The 18,611-nt window shown below is 45.7% G+C and overlaps 1 protein-coding gene across 3 annotated transcripts in view; it reads left to right on the plus strand.

Moving 5' to 3' along the window:
- The window catches only part of SFMBT2 (Scm like with four mbt domains 2), a 189,652-nt gene that overhangs the window by 102,156 nt on the left and 68,885 nt on the right, over positions 1–18,611 (plus strand). For all 3 annotated transcript variants that reach the window (XM_073328829.2, XM_073328832.2, XM_073328828.2), the window contains 2 exons: positions 15,386–15,487; positions 17,302–17,449. In XM_073328829.2, coding sequence (XP_073184930.1) covers positions 15,386–15,487; positions 17,302–17,449 — 250 coding nt within the window. The remainder of the gene's footprint in view (positions 1–15,385; positions 15,488–17,301; positions 17,450–18,611) is intronic.

Below are 18,611 nucleotides of genomic sequence, written 5' to 3' on the forward strand. Positions count from 1 at the left end.
GGATTTCATAACACCTGGGCATGAGGACAAGATGAATCTGGCTGACAAAAGCTTGCGTTTCATTTACTCAGCCAATAGGTCCAGAACTCCTTCATTCAAAACACACCAAGCCTGATCCTCCTCTCCTACATTGCTTTTACGCTGGCGTAACTCCATTGGCGTTACTCCTGATTTACACCAGCGTAAGGATGAGGAGGATCAGGCCCATTGTCTAAATGTCTGGTACAAGAATCTTTTAATTAAGCAATAAGACCGCAGAGTTTGCATGGTTTGAGAATGTCCTGCTGCTGGTGAGGACTTGGGCATGAACTAAAAAAAGCCTGCAGCTGCCCCAGCTGATGATGTGTGCATCTGCTCCTGTGAGCTAAGCAGTGTCTGACTTGGCTGCTCCTTAGATAAGAGACCTCAAGGAAAACCTTAGATACTCAAAAATGTGGTGGTGGTGATCCAGAAGGTGTCGTTCTTCACTGAAAGTCGGAGGAGAACTAATTCCTCCCCACGGTGCAACAGGGCTCCGTGGTGCTATAGCTGTCAGCTGTTAAATGAGCTGTAAAATAGAGATCTTGCTATTGTTAAAGATCCGGGGGCATTTCTGCAAAAGTGGAAGTGACTGCTCTGGTGTACTTGGTAAATTGCGGTTTGGGTAATTATATTCCATCAACTCTGATCCAGCAAAGCACTTAAGCATGTCTTTAACTTTAAGCACACGGGTAATCCAGTTGAAGTCAATGCATAAAGTTAAGGATATGCTCAAGTGCTTTGCAGGGTTGGGGTCTAAATTACTTTTTCAGTTTTCGTTGTGCACATGTGGGTGGTGGGTAAACGACTCGTTGGGGGAGGCTAGCCTCGGCTCCTCCCCCTCTGCCCCTCCCCTTCCACTCCCACCTCGCCTGCTGGAGCCCAGAGCACCCCCACAGTGGCTGCTGGCCCCCCAGCCCCAGGGCGCCAGAGGTCTCCCAGCCCTGGAGCACCGGGCGGGCAGCTTGGTCCCAGCGCCCCTATGCAGTGTTTTATCCACTAGGAAACACTGCTTCTCTACTACAAATAGGGTGCAAAATATTACCCTTTCCTATCTGGTGATGTTTTACATGCGTCTTGTACTGTCATTTGGCACAGATGTTGCGTATGGTTTGTAAAATGCTATGGGATCCTTTGGGAGGAAACGGATATAACTGCCAGGGAATATTCTGAGTATTTTACTACTAAATGTAGTGCTTGGCAAGCCAAGCCTAGAACAGGCTGTATGAAGAAATATTTTGCAAAAAAAGCTTTAATAACGTTTTCACTACAGTACGTTCCTCTTTTTACTGTAGGAAAATATACTGATCCTTTAGAAAACCAACACCCCCGAAACAGATGAAAATGTCAAAGAAGGATGGGATTTTCAAAATTGCCTGTGTGAATTACCCAAAACTGGCTTGAGTGCAAGGCTCGTGCTCCTAAATCTCTTGGGCATCTTTGAAAAGCCACCCTACAGTTTTTACAGGCAGTGTGTTTAGTGAGATCAAGCATAGACAGGGACTTGGCCACTTTGCCTTTAACTTGGATTGTTGTCTTTGGTATGTCATCTACAGTTAGACTGCAGAGACCGGTGACTGTCATGCTGAGCAGTATCGTCTCATTGTTTTCTCGTACTCCCCATCTGCCTGTCTGTATCCATCTGTGGTCTCTTGTGTTATACTTTGATTGTAAGCTCCTTGGGGCAGGCACTGTCTTTTTATTCTCTGGGTGTACACCCCCAGCACAGTGGAGGCTTGGTCCATGACTAGAGCTCCTAGACACTGCGCTAATACAAATAATAATAAATAATCTGACCCCTTTGTACCTCAGAGTCTCCATGTGTAACTTGGGGCAAGAGCACCAGTATTGTTCTTTCCTCATTTGTGCTTGCTGACCGCTCAGCCTGCAAATTGTCTGAGTACCTGTCTGAAGAGGAGATTCCGGTTGGTAGCTGGCTCTTTAATCTAGCAGACAAAGACACAACAAGATCCAACAGCTGGAAGCTGAAGCTAGACAAATTCAGACAAGAAGCAAGTCACACGTTACTAACAGTGATGCGAATTAGCCACTGAAATGTTTTGCCGAGGGATATGTTGGGTTCTCCATCACTTGAAGTCTTTGGGGCAGATCCCTCCCTGCTGGTGTACAGTTTATACCAATGTAGGATCTGCCCCCTTTTTATCAAGACCGGATATATTTTAAAAGGAGATGCATTAGCTCAACTGGAAGTTACTGGCTTTAATGCAGGAATTACTGGGTGAAATTCTACCATCTGTGTTATGCAGGAAGTCAAGCTAGTTGATCATAAAGGTACGGTCCCTTCTGGCCTTAAAATCTATGAATTTTTGAGTGCTAAAAATGAAGCCCCTTTTAAAAATCACATCCAATCTGTATAGTTTGGTTAAAACGATGGATGAGCATCAGATGCAAAGCACTAGAAGCATTTAAACATGGAGGAGAGAGAGATTATTTAGGTTGGAGCAGGCTGCTGGAATTAATTTATTTAAAACTTTTAAATGATTTGGATTCATCAAATTATACCCATAGCTGGACCACAGTAACTGGATGATCTTATTCCTGCTCCCTTTGGGCTTCTATCCCCATACCTTCCAATGGTTGGTTACACTCACTTGCTCCATGTTAGATTGGCAGTTCTCTGAGGCAGGTACCACCGCTTCTATGTGTTTGTGCGGCATCTAGCACAGTGGGTCCCTGATTCTGACTGTGGTCTTCGGACGCTACCACTGTCCCAGCAATGGTAATAATCAATACCTTGGGTAATGGGATGAACTTTTAAGAAAGGATCATTTAGGATTCTCCTAAGGCCAGGAGTGGAAGCACCACCCCTTATGATGAGAGCTGGGTGAAAAAATTCAAAATCTGGGATTTCAGTGACACCTTTAGTTAGAATTTAAATGTTTTTAAAGTGGGGGAATATTATTTTTAACCCCCCCCTTTCCCCCTCCCCCAGTTTTATGGCATTTTTCTTCCAAAAAAGGTGCAAAATTATCCCAATATTTTTCATGATAATTTCAATTTGGTTTTTTGATCAGCTCTTCTTGAGAAGTTGAAAAGTAAGCGAGACCCAGCTTAGGGTCTGGAGGGGGACAATCCTGGATGGAAGCAGGGGATGGACTAGATGACCTTAATAGGTTTTTCCTTCTCAGACTCCCATAATAGCACGGCATGTGTTGCTGCCGCTGGTTAAAGCGGACGTGCTTTGGTTTAACTTGGAAGCCGAACTTGCATGTAAGCATTTCCCTGCTCCCCGAGCGCTGATTGCGTGGCTGGCGTTTGCGATGCATGCTGTGCTTTAATAACCTGCTCGTCGCCATTTTGCTGCAGCCTGCCAGGGTTTTTATACTCCATCTGTTCCTTCGCATCCATAACTCTCATCAGCCTTCTGGTGGGATCCTTAACTTTCTGACTGCTATTTGCATGGCTGCTAGACGCTGTGCATAGACTCACCCTGCTAATCCCTTACATTTGATCCACTTCTGTCTCAGCTCCTTAAATCTCATTACCTTTGTATGTAATATGGCTAGGGCCTTACCAAATTCACGGTCCATTTTGGTCAATTTCACGGCCATGGGATTTTTAAAAAGGTAGATTTCATGATTTCAGTGATTTAAATCTGAAATTTCACGGTGTTGTAATTGTAAAATTACCAAAAGGACTTGTGGGGGGGGGTCGCAAGATTATTGTCGGGGGGGTTTGCGGTACGGCGACCCTTACTTCTGCGCGGCTGCTGGCGGTGGCTCTGCCTTCAGAGCTGGGCGGCTGGAGAGCGGTGGCTGCTGGCCGGGAGCCCAGCTCTGAAGGCAGAGCCACCGCCAGCAGCGCAGAAGTAAAGATGGCCGGGTTTGGTGTTGCCACCCTGACTTCTGCGCTGCTGCCTGTAGAGCTGGGCTCTCAGTCAGCGGCTGCTGCTCTCCAGCTGCCCAGCTCTGAAGGCCGCAGCTCAGAGGTAAGGGTGGCAGGGTACGGCATTTCCACCCTTACTTCTGCACTGCTGCTGGCAGGGCGCTGCCTTCAGAGCCGGGCGCCCGGCCAACAGCTGCCGCTCTCTGGCTGCCCAGCTCTGAAGGCAGCAGTGCAGAAGTAAGGTGGCAATACCGTGACCCCCCTAAAATAACCTTACGACCCCTCTGCAACTCCCTTTTGGGTCAGGACCCCCAATTTGAGAAACACTGGTCTCCTCCGTGAAATCTGTATAGTATAGGGTAAAAGCACACACAAGACCAGATGGCCATGAATTTTGTAGGGCCCTAAATATGGCTAATCACACTATCTTAAAGTGCCTTATCAACTTACAACCCTTCACCCCTTCCAGGAGCAAGGTTGGCTTTGTAGCTAAGGCACTGGACTGTGACTCAAGAGATTTGGATTTCAGTTCCTGCATCTGCTGTAGGCTTCTTGTGGAACCTTGGACAAGTCTCTTAACCTCTCTATGGCTCAGTTCTTACAGATGGGGATAATAACACGTCCCTACCTAAGTGCATTAATATTTGTGAGGCACTCAGATGCCGTGGGGATGAGAGCCATGTAAGTACCTAGACAGATAAAATGCAGCCACCTCTGGGATGCCCTGTGGCTTTGTACAGCAGCGCCACACAACAGTCCAGGGTAAGCAATGAAGAAAAATACAAGTGAAATTCTGGAGGGAATTCATGTATGGCAGAACATAACTTCCTGACTTGGAGTGAGATTCTGCATGATGACTGCACATATAGTCTATCCCACCCTCCCCTGGTTTTGCTTTTTAACACACACCCTTTTCTTTTACTAATGAACATCAGTGGTGGCTCAGCCAGCCAGAGGTTAATGAGGTGGAGTGGCCTAATGTACTGCTGATAGAACTGGGCCCGGGGAAATGCCAGCGTTCAGTCTCTGACACTGACTTGCTGTATGTCATTGGCCATGTCACTAGTGCACATGTTTTCTGACTGGGATGTTTAACAGTGTGCACCTAGAACCAGATTCTTCTCTCAGTTACAGTGGTGTAAATTTGGAGTAAAGCTATTGACTTTAGTGGAATTACTCTGATTTATGAGATAAATGAGAGCAGAATCTGGCCCTTAACTATAGATGTAGTCATCTGAATAAGGGACTAGATTGCTAATGATGCTGAACACCCACAGCTCCCATTGACATTAGTGGGCCTCTTCTGACCTTACTTACTCTGCTGTATCCCATTAACTTCAGCAGAGTTACTCCTGATTTACACCTTTAGAGGTGAGGGGAGAATTGGCTCAAATGAGTCGCTGTGAGTGCTCAGTACATTTTAAAAGTCCAGCTACTTAAAAGTCCAGATACCTAAATATGGATTTGGGGGCCTCATTTTAGACACTCTAGTTAAAAAAATTTGGCAGGAATTTCTGTGCATCTCAACTTTCCCATCTGTAAAGTGGGGATAATACATATTACATAGCGAGGATTCATTAGTGAATGGCTGCAAAGAGATTGGGTTGGCTGGAGGTTCCTAACCCTCTACTTTTGCTTGAAGGCAGTAACAGGTACGTAGGTGAGTGTCTTTTTAACTCTTGCTCTGCTTTCTACGTTTCCACCATCCAGAAGAATCTTAGAACCTGGGAGTGAGGGAATATTTGCCTGGATGCATTTTATGCCATCTGCATCAGGCAGAGGGATAAAGCAAAGGTGTTCTGTATTTAAGAGTTAGAATGGCTACTCTGCAATGTGGCTGTTTCTATGGTAACTATTTTTTTATTGAACAGGGGAGGCCTAAAATATCGAAGACTAAATTTGGCCCTCAGATGTAGCCATAAGGTTCCACGGATTTTGAGTCACACATCAGAGGGCAGAATTGGGTTCAGACAGCTTAACAGTTACTTCTGCTGGGGAGGGGGGTCATAATATCTCAAATAATTTCCCCCTCCCACACTAAATTTTAGTTTCTTCCCAGCACTGCCTGTCAAACCAGCAAGCCCCAGCTTCTGCTGTCTCTTTTGCCTTGTGTGTGTCCACACGGAAATCTCTCCACATTTAGAAAAGGACGTTGAATTGCAAACAAGCCCAATTCATGTGGAAATAAAGCAGAGGTCTGCATTTGGGAGGGCTCTTTTTTGTCAATTAAAAAGAAAGGCATGATTCCTGTGGAGACAGCTTAGAGATCCTTCTTATCATGACTCCTTCTGTCCTTAACTGAACATCACACATGAACTCAAGGAATCAATCCTGGAGCACTTACATGAGAGGAAAGTGATCAGGAACAGTCAGCATGGATTCACCAAGGGAAGGTCATGCCTGACTAATCTAATCACCTTCTATGATGAGATTACTGGTTCTGTGAATGAAGGGAAAGCAGTGGATGTATTGTTTCTTGACTTTAGCAAAGCTTTTGACACGGTCTCCCACAGTATTCTTGTCAGCAAGTTAAAGAAATACGGGCTGGATGAATGCACTATAAGGTGGGTAGAAAGTTGGCTAGATTGTCGGGCTCAACGGGTAGTGATCAATGGCTCCATGTCTAGTTGGCAGCCGGTGTCAAGTGGAGTGCCCCAGGGGTCGGTCCTGGGGCCGGTTTTGTTCAATATCTTCATAAATGATCTGGAGGATGGTGTGGATTGCACTCTCAGCAAATTTGCGGAGGATACTAAACTGGGAGGAGTGGTAGATATGCTGGAGGGCAGGGATAGGATACAGAGGGACCTAGACAAATTGGAGGATTGGGCCAAAAGAAATCTGATGAGGTTCAATAAGGATAAGTGCAGGGTCCTGCACTTAGGACGGAAGAACCCAATGCACAGCTACAGACTAGGGACCAAATGGCTAGGCAGCAGTTCTGCGGAAAAGGACCTAGGGGTGACAGTGGACGAGAAGCTGGATATGAGTCAGCAGTGTGCCCTTGTTGCCAAGAAGGCCAATGGCATTTATAAGTAGTATAAAGTACGGGATGTATAAGTAGGGGCATAGCAAGCAGATTGAGGGACGTGATCGTTCCCCTCTATTTGACATTGGTGAGGCCTCATCTGGAGTACTGTGTCCAGTTTTGGGCCCCACACTACAAGAAGGATGTGGATAAATTGGAGAGAGTCCAGCGAAGGGCAACAAAAATGATTAGGGGTGTGGAACACATGACTTATGAGGAGAGACTGAGGGAACTGGGGTTGTTTAGTCTGCAGAAGAGAAGAATGAGGGGGGATTTGATAGCTGCTTTCAACTACCTGAGAGGTGGTTCCAGAGAGGATGGTTCTAGACTATTCTCAGTGGTAGAAGAGGACAGGACAAGGAGTAATGGTCTCAAGTTGCAGTGGGGGAGGTTTAGGTTGGATATTAGGAAAAACTTTTTCACTAGGAGGGTGGTGAAACACTGGAATGCGTTACCTAGGGAGGTGGTAGAATCTCCTTCCTTAGAAGTTTTGAAGGTCAGGCTTGACAAAGCCCTGGCTGGGATGATTTAATTGGGGATTAGTCCTGCTTTGAGCAGGGGGTTGGACTAGATGACCTCCTGAGGTCCCTTCCAACCCTGATATTCTATGATTCTATGAACTGTCTGCTTAAAATAGGGTGACCAGACAGCAAGTGTGAAAAATTGGGACAAGGGATATGGGGGGTAATAGGATCCTATATAAGAAAAAGACCCCAAAATCGGGACTGTCCCTATAAAATTGAGACATCTGGTCACCCTAGTTTAAAATTAGATTATTGGAAACACCCAGTTCCCAGGGGCACTGAGAAAAACATTGGGAGAAACATATTATTGAAAAGTAAAAACAAAAAATACAATCTGTGATCAAAAAATATGGGGATCTAATTCTGCCCCTCTCTTCAAGCAGCCTAAACCAGGGTGAGGTTTTACTGAAGGCCTAAAGAGTTAGGTCAACCTAACTTTCACTGGTGTGTGAAAAAGCCACACCCCTAAGTGATGTAATGAAGCCAAATTTACCCCTGGTGTAGACAGCGCTAGGTTGACGGAAGAATTTTTCCGTCGATCTAGGTACCGCCTCTCGTGGAGGGGGATTAACGACAACCCCTTCCATTGCTGTAGTGAGTGGCTATACTAAAGTGTTACTTTGGTCCAGCTGTCGCTATGCCCCTGTAGCAATAAAGTGTGGACACAGGCAAAGTCTTTAGTGTTTTACACCAGTGCAACTGGCGGAAGGGAGAGAAGAATCAGGCTCATCATTCGTTTACTCATTTTTGTTTAGTGTGGAGGTCACCCTGGATCCAGTCACTTTGGAAATGTTCAATATCAAAACCCAGTTCTGAATTCCGCAATTGGCCCCTATCTTCATGCTGGACCCTGAATCAAAGTCCTGGATCTGATAGCCCAGAGCTTGGGAGTGTTTGAAATCAGAATCTGAATTTTGTATTTTGAGCTCCTCTCTAGCTTGCTGTATAAACGTCTGCATCCATTATTCCAAACGCCGGGCCAAACTGTGGTTTATCATTGTATCCAGGCAGCAGCAGAAAGGACTCTGAATGTGGTTGTGTATTCGCAAAATGGGTGCACTCCTCAAAATTTGTGAGAGCAGCTAGAGTAGCCAGCTCAAAATATGGCTTTGGGTAACATTTTAAAAATGTCTAAGTAGCTTAGGTGCTTAAGTCTCATTTCCAAATGTGATTTAGGAGCTTACATCTTTCAACAAGAATTAGACACCCAAGTGCCTAATGGCTAGATGTCCAAAGGTATTTAGGCATCTACAAAAGTGCCTAAGTGAGTTAGGCTTCTAAAACCCATTGAAAGTCACTGGCTTCCAATGGGAGTCAGGCACTTAGTATTTATAAAAGAGCTTTAGCAGGTTAAGTGCCTAATTCCCGTTGGACAGTGACTTCCAATGGGCATTAGGAGTCTAACTCACTTAGGCACTAAATCATTTAGGCTCCTGTTATAAAGGTACTTGCAGCATTCGAACTGGGTGTGGGTAATAAACCCTACTTTCAAAGTGAGTGAGTGATTGGATCCAGGATTATCTCCACAATGAACAGGTGGGGACACCCAGGAGCAAATTTCTTTATTCCTAAAGAAGGGGATGGGGCATTTGGACTCCTGGGTTCTGTTCCCAATTCAGTCAGTGACTTGGTGTGGGACTGGAGACTGGTCACTTCACCTCTCACAGCATCGAATCCTGCAGCTCTATGGGCATGTAAACCAGGGATTATACTGCACATGAACGAGGAGAGGCTTGATTAACTAATGATTGCAAAGCAATCTGAGATCCTCCACTGAGAGGCTCTGCAACAGCGTGTTTCGTAGTAAGGGGCAGCCCACTGTTACGATGATTACTCAAATGTAGCTTTGGACTGCCATCTTTCCAACAACGCAAAGGATCAGGGTCTTAGCACGTTGGAAGATTTGCAAATGCATCTGCTGTGCTCGCCCTAGACGCCAGCGAGAACGCGGTTCAGTTTAATTGCTTCTTGAGATTCGCTGTGAGATTCATTACAGCTCTGGCTAGTCCTGAGGTGGTTCAGACTGTAGGTGATGGGCTTTCTTTCATTCAGCAGAGGTTCTGTAATTTGCCATTCATAACTCAGGAACTCTGTTGTAGGCCGTAATCGCTCACGTTAGAAATCATTCCCCTTTGAATGAGCTACTGCCCTGCTTGTACCATGTTAATTCTCTGGGCTCGGGCTGCTGAGGAGAAATTGCACTTGGAGGGAAGGAATTTTGCAGCATCTTAGTGGGTTGGCAGTTCCACACCCATCAACCCCCACCTCGCCGCTGCACCCCTCTTCTGTGGTAAACGCTGAGGGGACGTTTCCATTCTGAGCCCTATATACAGGCCATATAACTTGGTGGGCCAAATCCTCATCTATCTAGCTCCATTACAGTCCGTGGGGTGAGCAATTGCTCTGCCGTGGGAGTAAAGGTTCATAGTCTGGCTCATACATAAATGGGGGGAATAAAATGTCGGAAACAGCCAAAGACATCTCCGCCCCCACCCCTTCTTGGGCCAGGTTCTGATAGCCGTAGTCACCTGGAATAGACGGAAATCTGCTCCCCCGGATTGCTGGCAGCTTCCCTCACGCTTCAGCTCAAGCATGTGCTTTGGATTCTCAGCTGTTGAACCTTGTAAAATAATTATAAAGGGCCGGATTCTGCCACCCTTCATCACAGTAGTGTCCGGTGTGCTCCTGGGACAGCATAATGATGGGCCATCTCTCACTCATAGAATCATAGAATCATAGAATCATAGAATATCAGGGTTGGAAGGGACCCCAGAAGGTCATCTAGTCCAACCCCCTGCTCAAAGCAGGACCAATTCCCAGTTAAATCATCCCAGCCAGGGCTTTGTCAAGCCTGACCTTAAAAACCTCTAAGGAAGGAGATTCTACCACCTCCCTAGGTAACGCATTCCAGTGTTTCACCACCCTCTTAGTGAAAAAGTTTTTCCTAATATCCAATCTAAACCTCCCCCACTGCAACTTGAGACCATTACTCCTCGTTCTGTCATCTGCTACCATTGAGAACAGTCTAGAGCCATCCTCTTTGGAACCCCCTTTCAGGTAGTTGAAAGCAGCTATCAAATCCCCCCTCATTCTTCTCTTCTGCAGGCTAAACAATCCCAGCTCCCTCAGCCTCTCCTCATAACTCATGTGTTCCAGTCCCCTAATCATTTTTGTTGCCCTTCGCTGGACTCTCTCCAATTTATCCACATCCTTCTTGTAGTGTGGGGCCCAAAACTGGACACAGTACTCCAGATGAGGCCTCACCAATGTCGAATAGGGCAGACTCCAAAGGTGAAGCCAAACAAAGGGCGGGAGAGGAAACAGAGACATGAAGTCACTTGCCCAAGGTCACCCAGCAGAGCCAGGAATTAAAACCCAGTCTCCCGAGCTGTAGCATAGAGCCGGATCTGCTAGCCCCCACTGCTTTCCAGGAAGTGAGCCCTTTCTTCATACATCCCAAACTCCCACTGCAGAGGGCATCCGTTTTGGGGGAACAAGGAGCTCCTAATGAGGATTTAAATATAAGAAAGGTACCTAAAACACTCGGTCTTCCTTATAGAAGGAAATAAACCAGGAGAGAGAACACAATGTGGAATGACTAGGAGAGTCCCTTTTTTTTTTTTTCCTGTTTTTTCTGTTTAACATGGCACATTGTGTAGCAGTGTGAATACAGGAATGAGAGAGCAGTTCATTATGCAGTGTATCAGTTTGAGACTAATACTAATTAAAAGCTTTCCTTTCACTTCAGTGAAACCTGTTCTTGGAAATTATGTCAGTTAATTGGAGTTTTGAAGAGCAGCATATGCCATAGCCTAGCCAATTCCCGGTGGCCCAAAGCAGTCAGAGCACTGGGACTGGAGGACTGTGTTTTGGATCCTTCCTTTCCCCCCACCCTGCTATTGTTGTGGTGAAAGTGTGTGGTTTAAGACATTTTTCATAAATATTGTTATTGTGTAACAAACTTCCAGGGGAGATCAGGTGAATCCAGAGTCTAACTGGCTTTAGGGGTGATGCAAATGTCATCAGAATGACATTCCACAGTGACACCCCTTTTTACTCCCAAATCCCTATTCAACTGTTGAACAAAACAAATCAGCCCCCTCCCAGCCCCTGCTTCCTCCCCAAAAACCCTCTACCGTATGTAGAGTTTTGACCCCAAAAAGAAAGAAATACCAGAGAGTCCATGAAGTCCACTAGGGACTTCACTATTGGTATTGATTTTACATGGAAGATGCTGAGACATTAAGGTGCTCAGACATTAAGGTGCTGGGCTGCAAAATAAGATCCGAAGTGCTGTTGAAACAAAACTATGCTATGTATCGTTAGACTTTTACAGAGTTGTTCTTTCTGTTGAATTAATTTTTTCTTTAAGAAAGCAACAACAAAAACTAGCTATAGAAAACTCAGCTCCAGAAATGGATGCAGATAAAAATGATTCTCAATAGGATATAGGTATTTAGGCCCCAATCAGCAAAATACTTAAACATGGATTTAACTTTAAGCATATGAGCAACCCCCTTTGAGATCAATGGGACTACTCACTTATTCAAAGTAAAGCACATGCTTAAGTGCTTTGCTGGATCTGGACTTTCAAAATATTTCGACGCTGTATATCCCAGATCTGGGGGAAGGTGTTGCAGTCCAAACCTAGTTCCCAAGTGCACATTTTGCAAATGATCCCTGTCTATATACTCTGAAGCAAATGGTTGGGGCATTCAAAACGTAGAAACGAACTTCGTGGCTGGACCCAGTGTCTGTAACAGGCCAAACCAAAATCCTCAGTCCAAATGCTTCTAAACTTTGGGGGTTTTGAAATTTAGATCTGGACTCGGGTCTGAATTTTGCAACCGCGCCCATCTCTAATTGAAACATTCAGTGGCAAAGCTGATGATTTTGGTGGTGATGACGATATGCATTTCTGAAGCATCCATCATACGCTCTAGGCACTATTTACACAGGGCCAGATTCTGCTACCCTTACTCTTGTCAAGTAGTTGCCTTACTCCATGAGCAATCCCATTGAAGCAATGGGGCTGATCCCAGAATAAAATATTGCTCACTGTAAGGCTGGTAGAAATGGGACGTCACCCTCTTTGTGGGCTAGATTGTGCTATTAGAACTGAGCAGGACTGGCCCCTTGCCAGAGGGGATGATAACTACCAAACATGAGTAAGCATCTCAAGTCACTGCCTCTCTGTGCCACAGTTTCCCCATCTGTAAAATGGAGATAAAGATACTGTCCTCCTTTGTAAAGCACTTTGAGATCTATGGGTGAAAAGCGCTAGATAACCACTAGGCTTTATTGTTAATGGTTAAAATATACAGCCAGAGGCTAGAACTCCTGAGTTCTGTTCCTTTCCCTGCCATTAATTTACTGTGTAGCTTTAAGCAATTAATTTAGCCTTCGGCAGTTTCCTTATCTGCAAAATGGAGAAAATAATATCTACCCTGCAGTGAGACTAAATCCATTAATGTTTTTTAGAGTGCTTTGAGATCCTCTGATGAAAGGTACTATAGAAGTGCAAAGCAAGATTAAAACACTGATTCCTCCGTCTCTCCTGAAGCTTGTAAAACCCTTCTTTCAATGTCACTAGAAACATAAGTTCCCCAAAATAGAAACTGTTAAATCCATAAGTAAAGACAGTTCTAGGGGGAAAAATGACATACTACTTTGAATCAATATAAAACCACTTTAAGACAGGAATATAACCTGTAGCGGTGAATGTAGAAGGGAATGGCATTGCCAAGTACTATTAGATAGAAGTAGGTTTTCTCCATGCAATTTGGAGTCCAGCACATTTTTTTTAAAGTGAAACAATACCTCTTATCACAGGAGATGTACTGGCTAATGGACTGATGGTTCGGAAATACTATTTTACCACAGAAAGGAGATCACTCTTGAGCTAATAAAACTGAAACGTGATCCTTAATCCAATGTGGTCCTAGGGCTTCTACTTGTGATGTCCTTTGTTGAGGATATAGGTGTCTAAATCATGGGAACAAGGCTTGCCTGCTCCTTGCAAAGGATACATTAGTGTTTAGCACCGTCCCAGTTTGGGGCCTGAGGTTGAGAGTTTAAAAGCCAATTAAGGCATTTGAACACCCAAATTAATTCCCTAGGTCGCTGGACAAACCTCTCCATCAATCGTTCATGCACAGGCCAGCAAATCAGGGTGTCTGTTTGGGTCCAGATTCAGCCACCCATATTCACATAGTCTCTTTTTCCACTGAAATCTTCTCCTTGCAGAGTAAGGTACTGCTCAGCCTGAGTAAGATAATGTTATTTGATCACTTCTCAGACTTTACAAACCTTGCACCACTCCTGTGAAGTAGGGACGGACTAATATCTCCATTTTATTCATGGGGGACAGAGGTACAGAGACACTAGGTGACCCCGCCAATGATCACGTAGCAAGCCTTTGGCAGAGCAAGGAATTGAATGTGGATCTTCTGAATCCCAGCCTAAAGCTGTAACCACTGGCGCCATCCTTCCTGTTAGACTGGTAGACTCTGGCCCTTAGTGGATTTAGTGTTTGTGGAGGGCGCTGCCCTGGGGACAGAAGTCCTTTACTTATGCACAGACCAGGTATAGTGCTGGCTGGCTGGCTTCCCCGCGCTGCCCTGTAAACGTGCTACCTTGCTGCCTGCCTTTTGGGATCTGAGGACTTGTTCTGGCCTATTCTGTCTGGCTGAGGGGGGCCAGCTGGAGTGGTGACTTTTGGGAAACCTTGTTGAAATCATGTGTGGCTGTAGGGCCAGGTTGTTGCCACTCCTGTGCTGGTCTGCAAGCTGAGGGCCGGACCAAGGATCCATCCATCCCTCCAGCTCTTGTGATGCTGCACGGAGGTCAGCCACAATCCCGGGGTCTGCATCCCCTGAATGCCTTCACCAGAGCTAGGCTCGCCAAAGGGGCAGGGGCATGGCCCCTACCCTCTTCTGTACCATCCAGCAGAGCTGGATGGGCACTAATGACCACAGGCAGTTTTGCTGAGTCAGCCAGAGTGTCCCAACTGCTGTGTGATCCCTTCGTGCCCACCTTGTGTGCCTTAACATAGCCCTAAGGCAGTAATGTGTGGTCTCGTTGCCTGGCTTTTAAAATAAATGGCTGTCATCTAGTACTGTCCCTTGTCTCAACTGTAGAGAGCCTGAATAAGGTCACTGGGCCTAATTCTGAGTTACCTGTGTTTGGTCAGGGTCAGAGTGGGGGATGGGTTAAGGTCTCTTTAAAGTTGTGTTCGTGCTTCCTGTGTTCTCTTGTCACATAGGAACCTGCCTAGCCGGTTGTATAAATTTAGAGCAGCCTGCGGGCTGCTCTCCTTCACGTCTCCCCCATGGGCCTTGGGAAATGGAGAATAGCTCTAGGGCAGTGCACTCTGGCCACCCGCCTGAAACATTCCCCTGTTACAATGCCCAGTCTGCCCCCCAGGCTGAGGGGCTAGGAACAGGGCTGGTGTAGATCCCTTACACCAGATGCGGGGACCCCTGCACAGGCGACATTCTATCCATCTCTGTCCCATTTAAGATCCTGTTATGCTGCAAGGCCAGCACAGAAGCACCTTTGTGAAAATGAGAATCTAGCTGCTCACCATCATGAGCCGCCAACATCCACTGAGAAATTTCAGGTGACGTCAGTGGAAGCTGTGGCTGTTTAAGGAATGAAAGATTTGGCCTCGAATATCCATCTTAAGGGATCCAAGCATTAATATGGGATCCTTTCATTCTCTTGCCTATTCTGGTCTGCCTTAAAAGTTTGTACTTGGTTTCTTTCTTTTGTTAGGAAAACTGTCCACCCGGAGAAAGCAATCAAAGCCACAGAGCAACATATGAATTAGGCAATACAGGCAGATTCATTACTTCAGGCAAATGTACCTCTTGTAAAATAAAATGCTGGGGCACTTGGTTCTCATAAATGCTGAGTCTGTGGCCGGTATCGCTGATATGCAGGTTTGCTTGTTTCCCATATATATGCATAGGATCATGCTGATTTGAGGAGTCACTTCTTCACAGTGGGGATGAAGCTGGAGGCGGTGGACATGAGGGAACCCTCTAATATCTGTCCTGCATCAGTGACTAAGGTGAGCTCTTGCAAGTGGGACTGAAAATACCATGCTGGCCCCAAACTTATAGGTTAATAACCACCCATGGTTAATAATCCTGTTTAAATGACTGTCCAGTGGAATTTCATTAGCTGGAGGTCAGACTAATAAAAGTGCGTTAAAAAAAATCCTTGCACTTCACCTTACTTTCGCCTAATGGATCATCTATGTATTTTTATTGTGTTAGTTGGCATGGGGTGATATCTCCCTTAGACCTACACGTTGGGGGGACCCTGTGTGCAGATCTCTCCCCCCACACAAGGAAGAGGGGACTGGGCTGCCCATGCAACATCATCTCACTTTGCCCTTCCCTGGCCATACAGAAGCTATTCTGCCTATCAAGGCAACCACATCAGATGAGGGGGCAGGATAGGGCGGGGACAGGGAGTATGGATGTTTTCTCCCTCCTGCCCAATAAAGCTGGTACAGCATTGGTGGTCACATACACATTCCGTAGGGAAAGGGAGTGGGAGGTTTAGGGGCTTGCACCCCTAAATCATGCTAAAACCTCTTTCCTTATCCACTCGCCTCTGACTCCGGAAAAAGGAGCACAACCTCATGCTTGCGAAGAGTCCCAGAACAACAGACACGCCCATTCGTTCTGCAGTCCCTTGTATGTCAGCAGTGAACAGGTGCTTTTCAGGCCAAATTACTGACCAGGGACTGATCTGTTAAAATGGCACCTCACACCCGCATTGCCTTTTCTGGTTAGGTTGTGTCACCATTGAGGTTCTGCAAGGCCCACGCTGGTAGCTAAGAATATTTGCACTACCCGTGCAATGCCAGAAACAGCTGGCATGCCCTCTGAGCATCTGTCTGCCCTATCTAGCTGATGGCCCTTCTAGCAGGCAACAAGGCCACCACCGCCTGGTAATTAAAGAAGAGCTAAACCTTGCCTGTCTGCACGTGAGCTGTGCAGCGTAAGCAGCTGAGAGGAGCTGGCTTGGGAACTCACTACACTTTCTTTATGAGTGTTCTACCCTCTCTCTCCTACCGATATAAAAGCCCTGCCCACAACCATGCTGGACACACCTCCTTCCTACTGCCTTAGCCAGTTCACTCCTTTTGCGTAGGCAGAGCGAGTGGCAGTGTGCGGCAGGGCCCAATCCTGCACCTTTAAGTCAGTGCCATTGATTTTGGCGGATGCAGGATCAAGCCCCAGGCACGCATGAAGGGGAAAGAGACTCCTTGCCCCTTCCAACCTCCAGTCCAGGATGAGCCAGGATTTGTTTCTAGCAAATTCAGTTGGTGAGCAGCCCCAGACTCTTAGATGGTGCAGAAACATTAGCAAGTATGTTATCATCCCTCTTAACTGGTCTGGTAAAAGTCATTGCCACAAGGCTTCAGATAACACACTTCAGGCCAGGTTCTGCCCACATGTGAGGTCCCAGGCATGTCAGCTCAAGCTGAGTGTGTCCCTTGGTAACTATGATGTGACACAACAGGTGGGACTCACCCCTGTTCCAAAGGACAGCACGAAGTCCCGAGCCCTTTGAATCCTGCTTTCATCCTCTTTTGAGTGGGAGAGAAAGTGGTGCATAGCCTTTGCTGGCTCTCTGCCTACAGATGAGTTTCACCCACACTGCAGACATGATCAATACAACTCCTAGTTCCATCCCTTGCAATGGCGTTTCAGGAGCCTATTTCGACTCTCTATGCTGATAAATGAACCCTCCTGGCTGATGCCTGCACATCAAGCTATGGAGAATTATGCTGACAACCAAATATGTTGTTTTACCCCAATGTGGTGTGCTTTACTGTAAATTAACAGTGGCCTGTTTTCTTCCCTTCAGGTTTTTAACAATCATTATTTACAAGTGACCATTGATGACCTGAGACCCGAACCCAGCAAAATCTCAATGCTCTGCCATGCTGATTCCTTAGGGATCTTACCAGTACAATGGTGCCTTAAAAACGGAGTCAATCTCACACCTCCTAAGGGTCTGTATTATGCATTTTGATGGTCGGTATTTTGATATTGTTTTACCCCTAACAAAAGACAAACTGGCTCTCTTGATGCCTTTAAAAATCGCATTCCAATTTATATTGGAAGATAGAAGTGCTAATTGTCTGGAAAAAATTACAATAAATGAAATGGGCCAAATCCACAGCTGGAGTAAATTGGAGGAGCTGATGAGCTGGTCCTATAAATGGTTTTATTTATTGACGTGCATTATGTGCTGTACTGAAGTTGATTAAAAAGCCTAATGTCCTGGGACCGACACAGCTAAAACAACACAGAATATAATGAATTCTTGTAACATGGATCTTTATAATACTCAACACCTTCACGGTGCTGTATGAAAATTGAAGGCCATATTATGCTCCCCTCATTACTGTATCCAGAGAGGAAGGATAGTCCAGTGGTTAGGGTGAATTGGGGGTTCAAATCTTGCCCCTCTCACATATTTCCTGTTTGGACTTGGGCAGGTCATTTAGCATCTCTGTGCGTTAATTCCCCATCTGTAAAATGGGGCTAATAGCATTGCCCTGCCAAACACGGGTGTAGTGAAGATACATTTAACATTGTGAGGTGCTCAGATAATATGGCAAGTAGCTAAGGGAGATTGATAATGAGTGGTCCATGGATATAAAAGGGGCCATTCTGCAGGTCCGGGGGGTGGGGGTACTGCGGCACAAAGAAGTTATCTGCCCAAGAACACACAATACATTGGTGGGAGAATGAGGATTGGAAGACAAAAGAAACGCAACAAAATCTGAGAATTTTCAATTGGAGCTTTTTCATTTTGCTTCAACTCTGATAAATGGTTCCAGTTTTAGAAAACCTTGGAAAGGGGGTAATTTTTGAAACTCCAAAGTCCATCTACTTCAGTACAAGATCAGCCATAATGCTGCAATTTTTTTTTTTTTTTTTGCTAAAATTGATATTCTGGTGGCCGCAAAAAACCACTTGAGACAAAATTGTAATTTTTTTTCACCATAACATCTGGTGGGTGTGAGGTTTATTTAAATTTGAAATAAAAGGCTGCTGCATGCTAGCCTGTAAGCTGCTGTTCCATTGTCACACTAACAGGGTTAGGGGGTTAAAACTCTGCTTCTAGTGGGTTTACCCATACAAGGTACTGGGCACAGATCCAACAAA

Source organism: Lepidochelys kempii, chromosome 1 (genome assembly GCF_965140285.1).
Source record: "Lepidochelys kempii isolate rLepKem1 chromosome 1, rLepKem1.hap1, whole genome shotgun sequence".
NCBI lineage: Eukaryota > Metazoa > Chordata > Testudines > Cheloniidae > Lepidochelys > Lepidochelys kempii.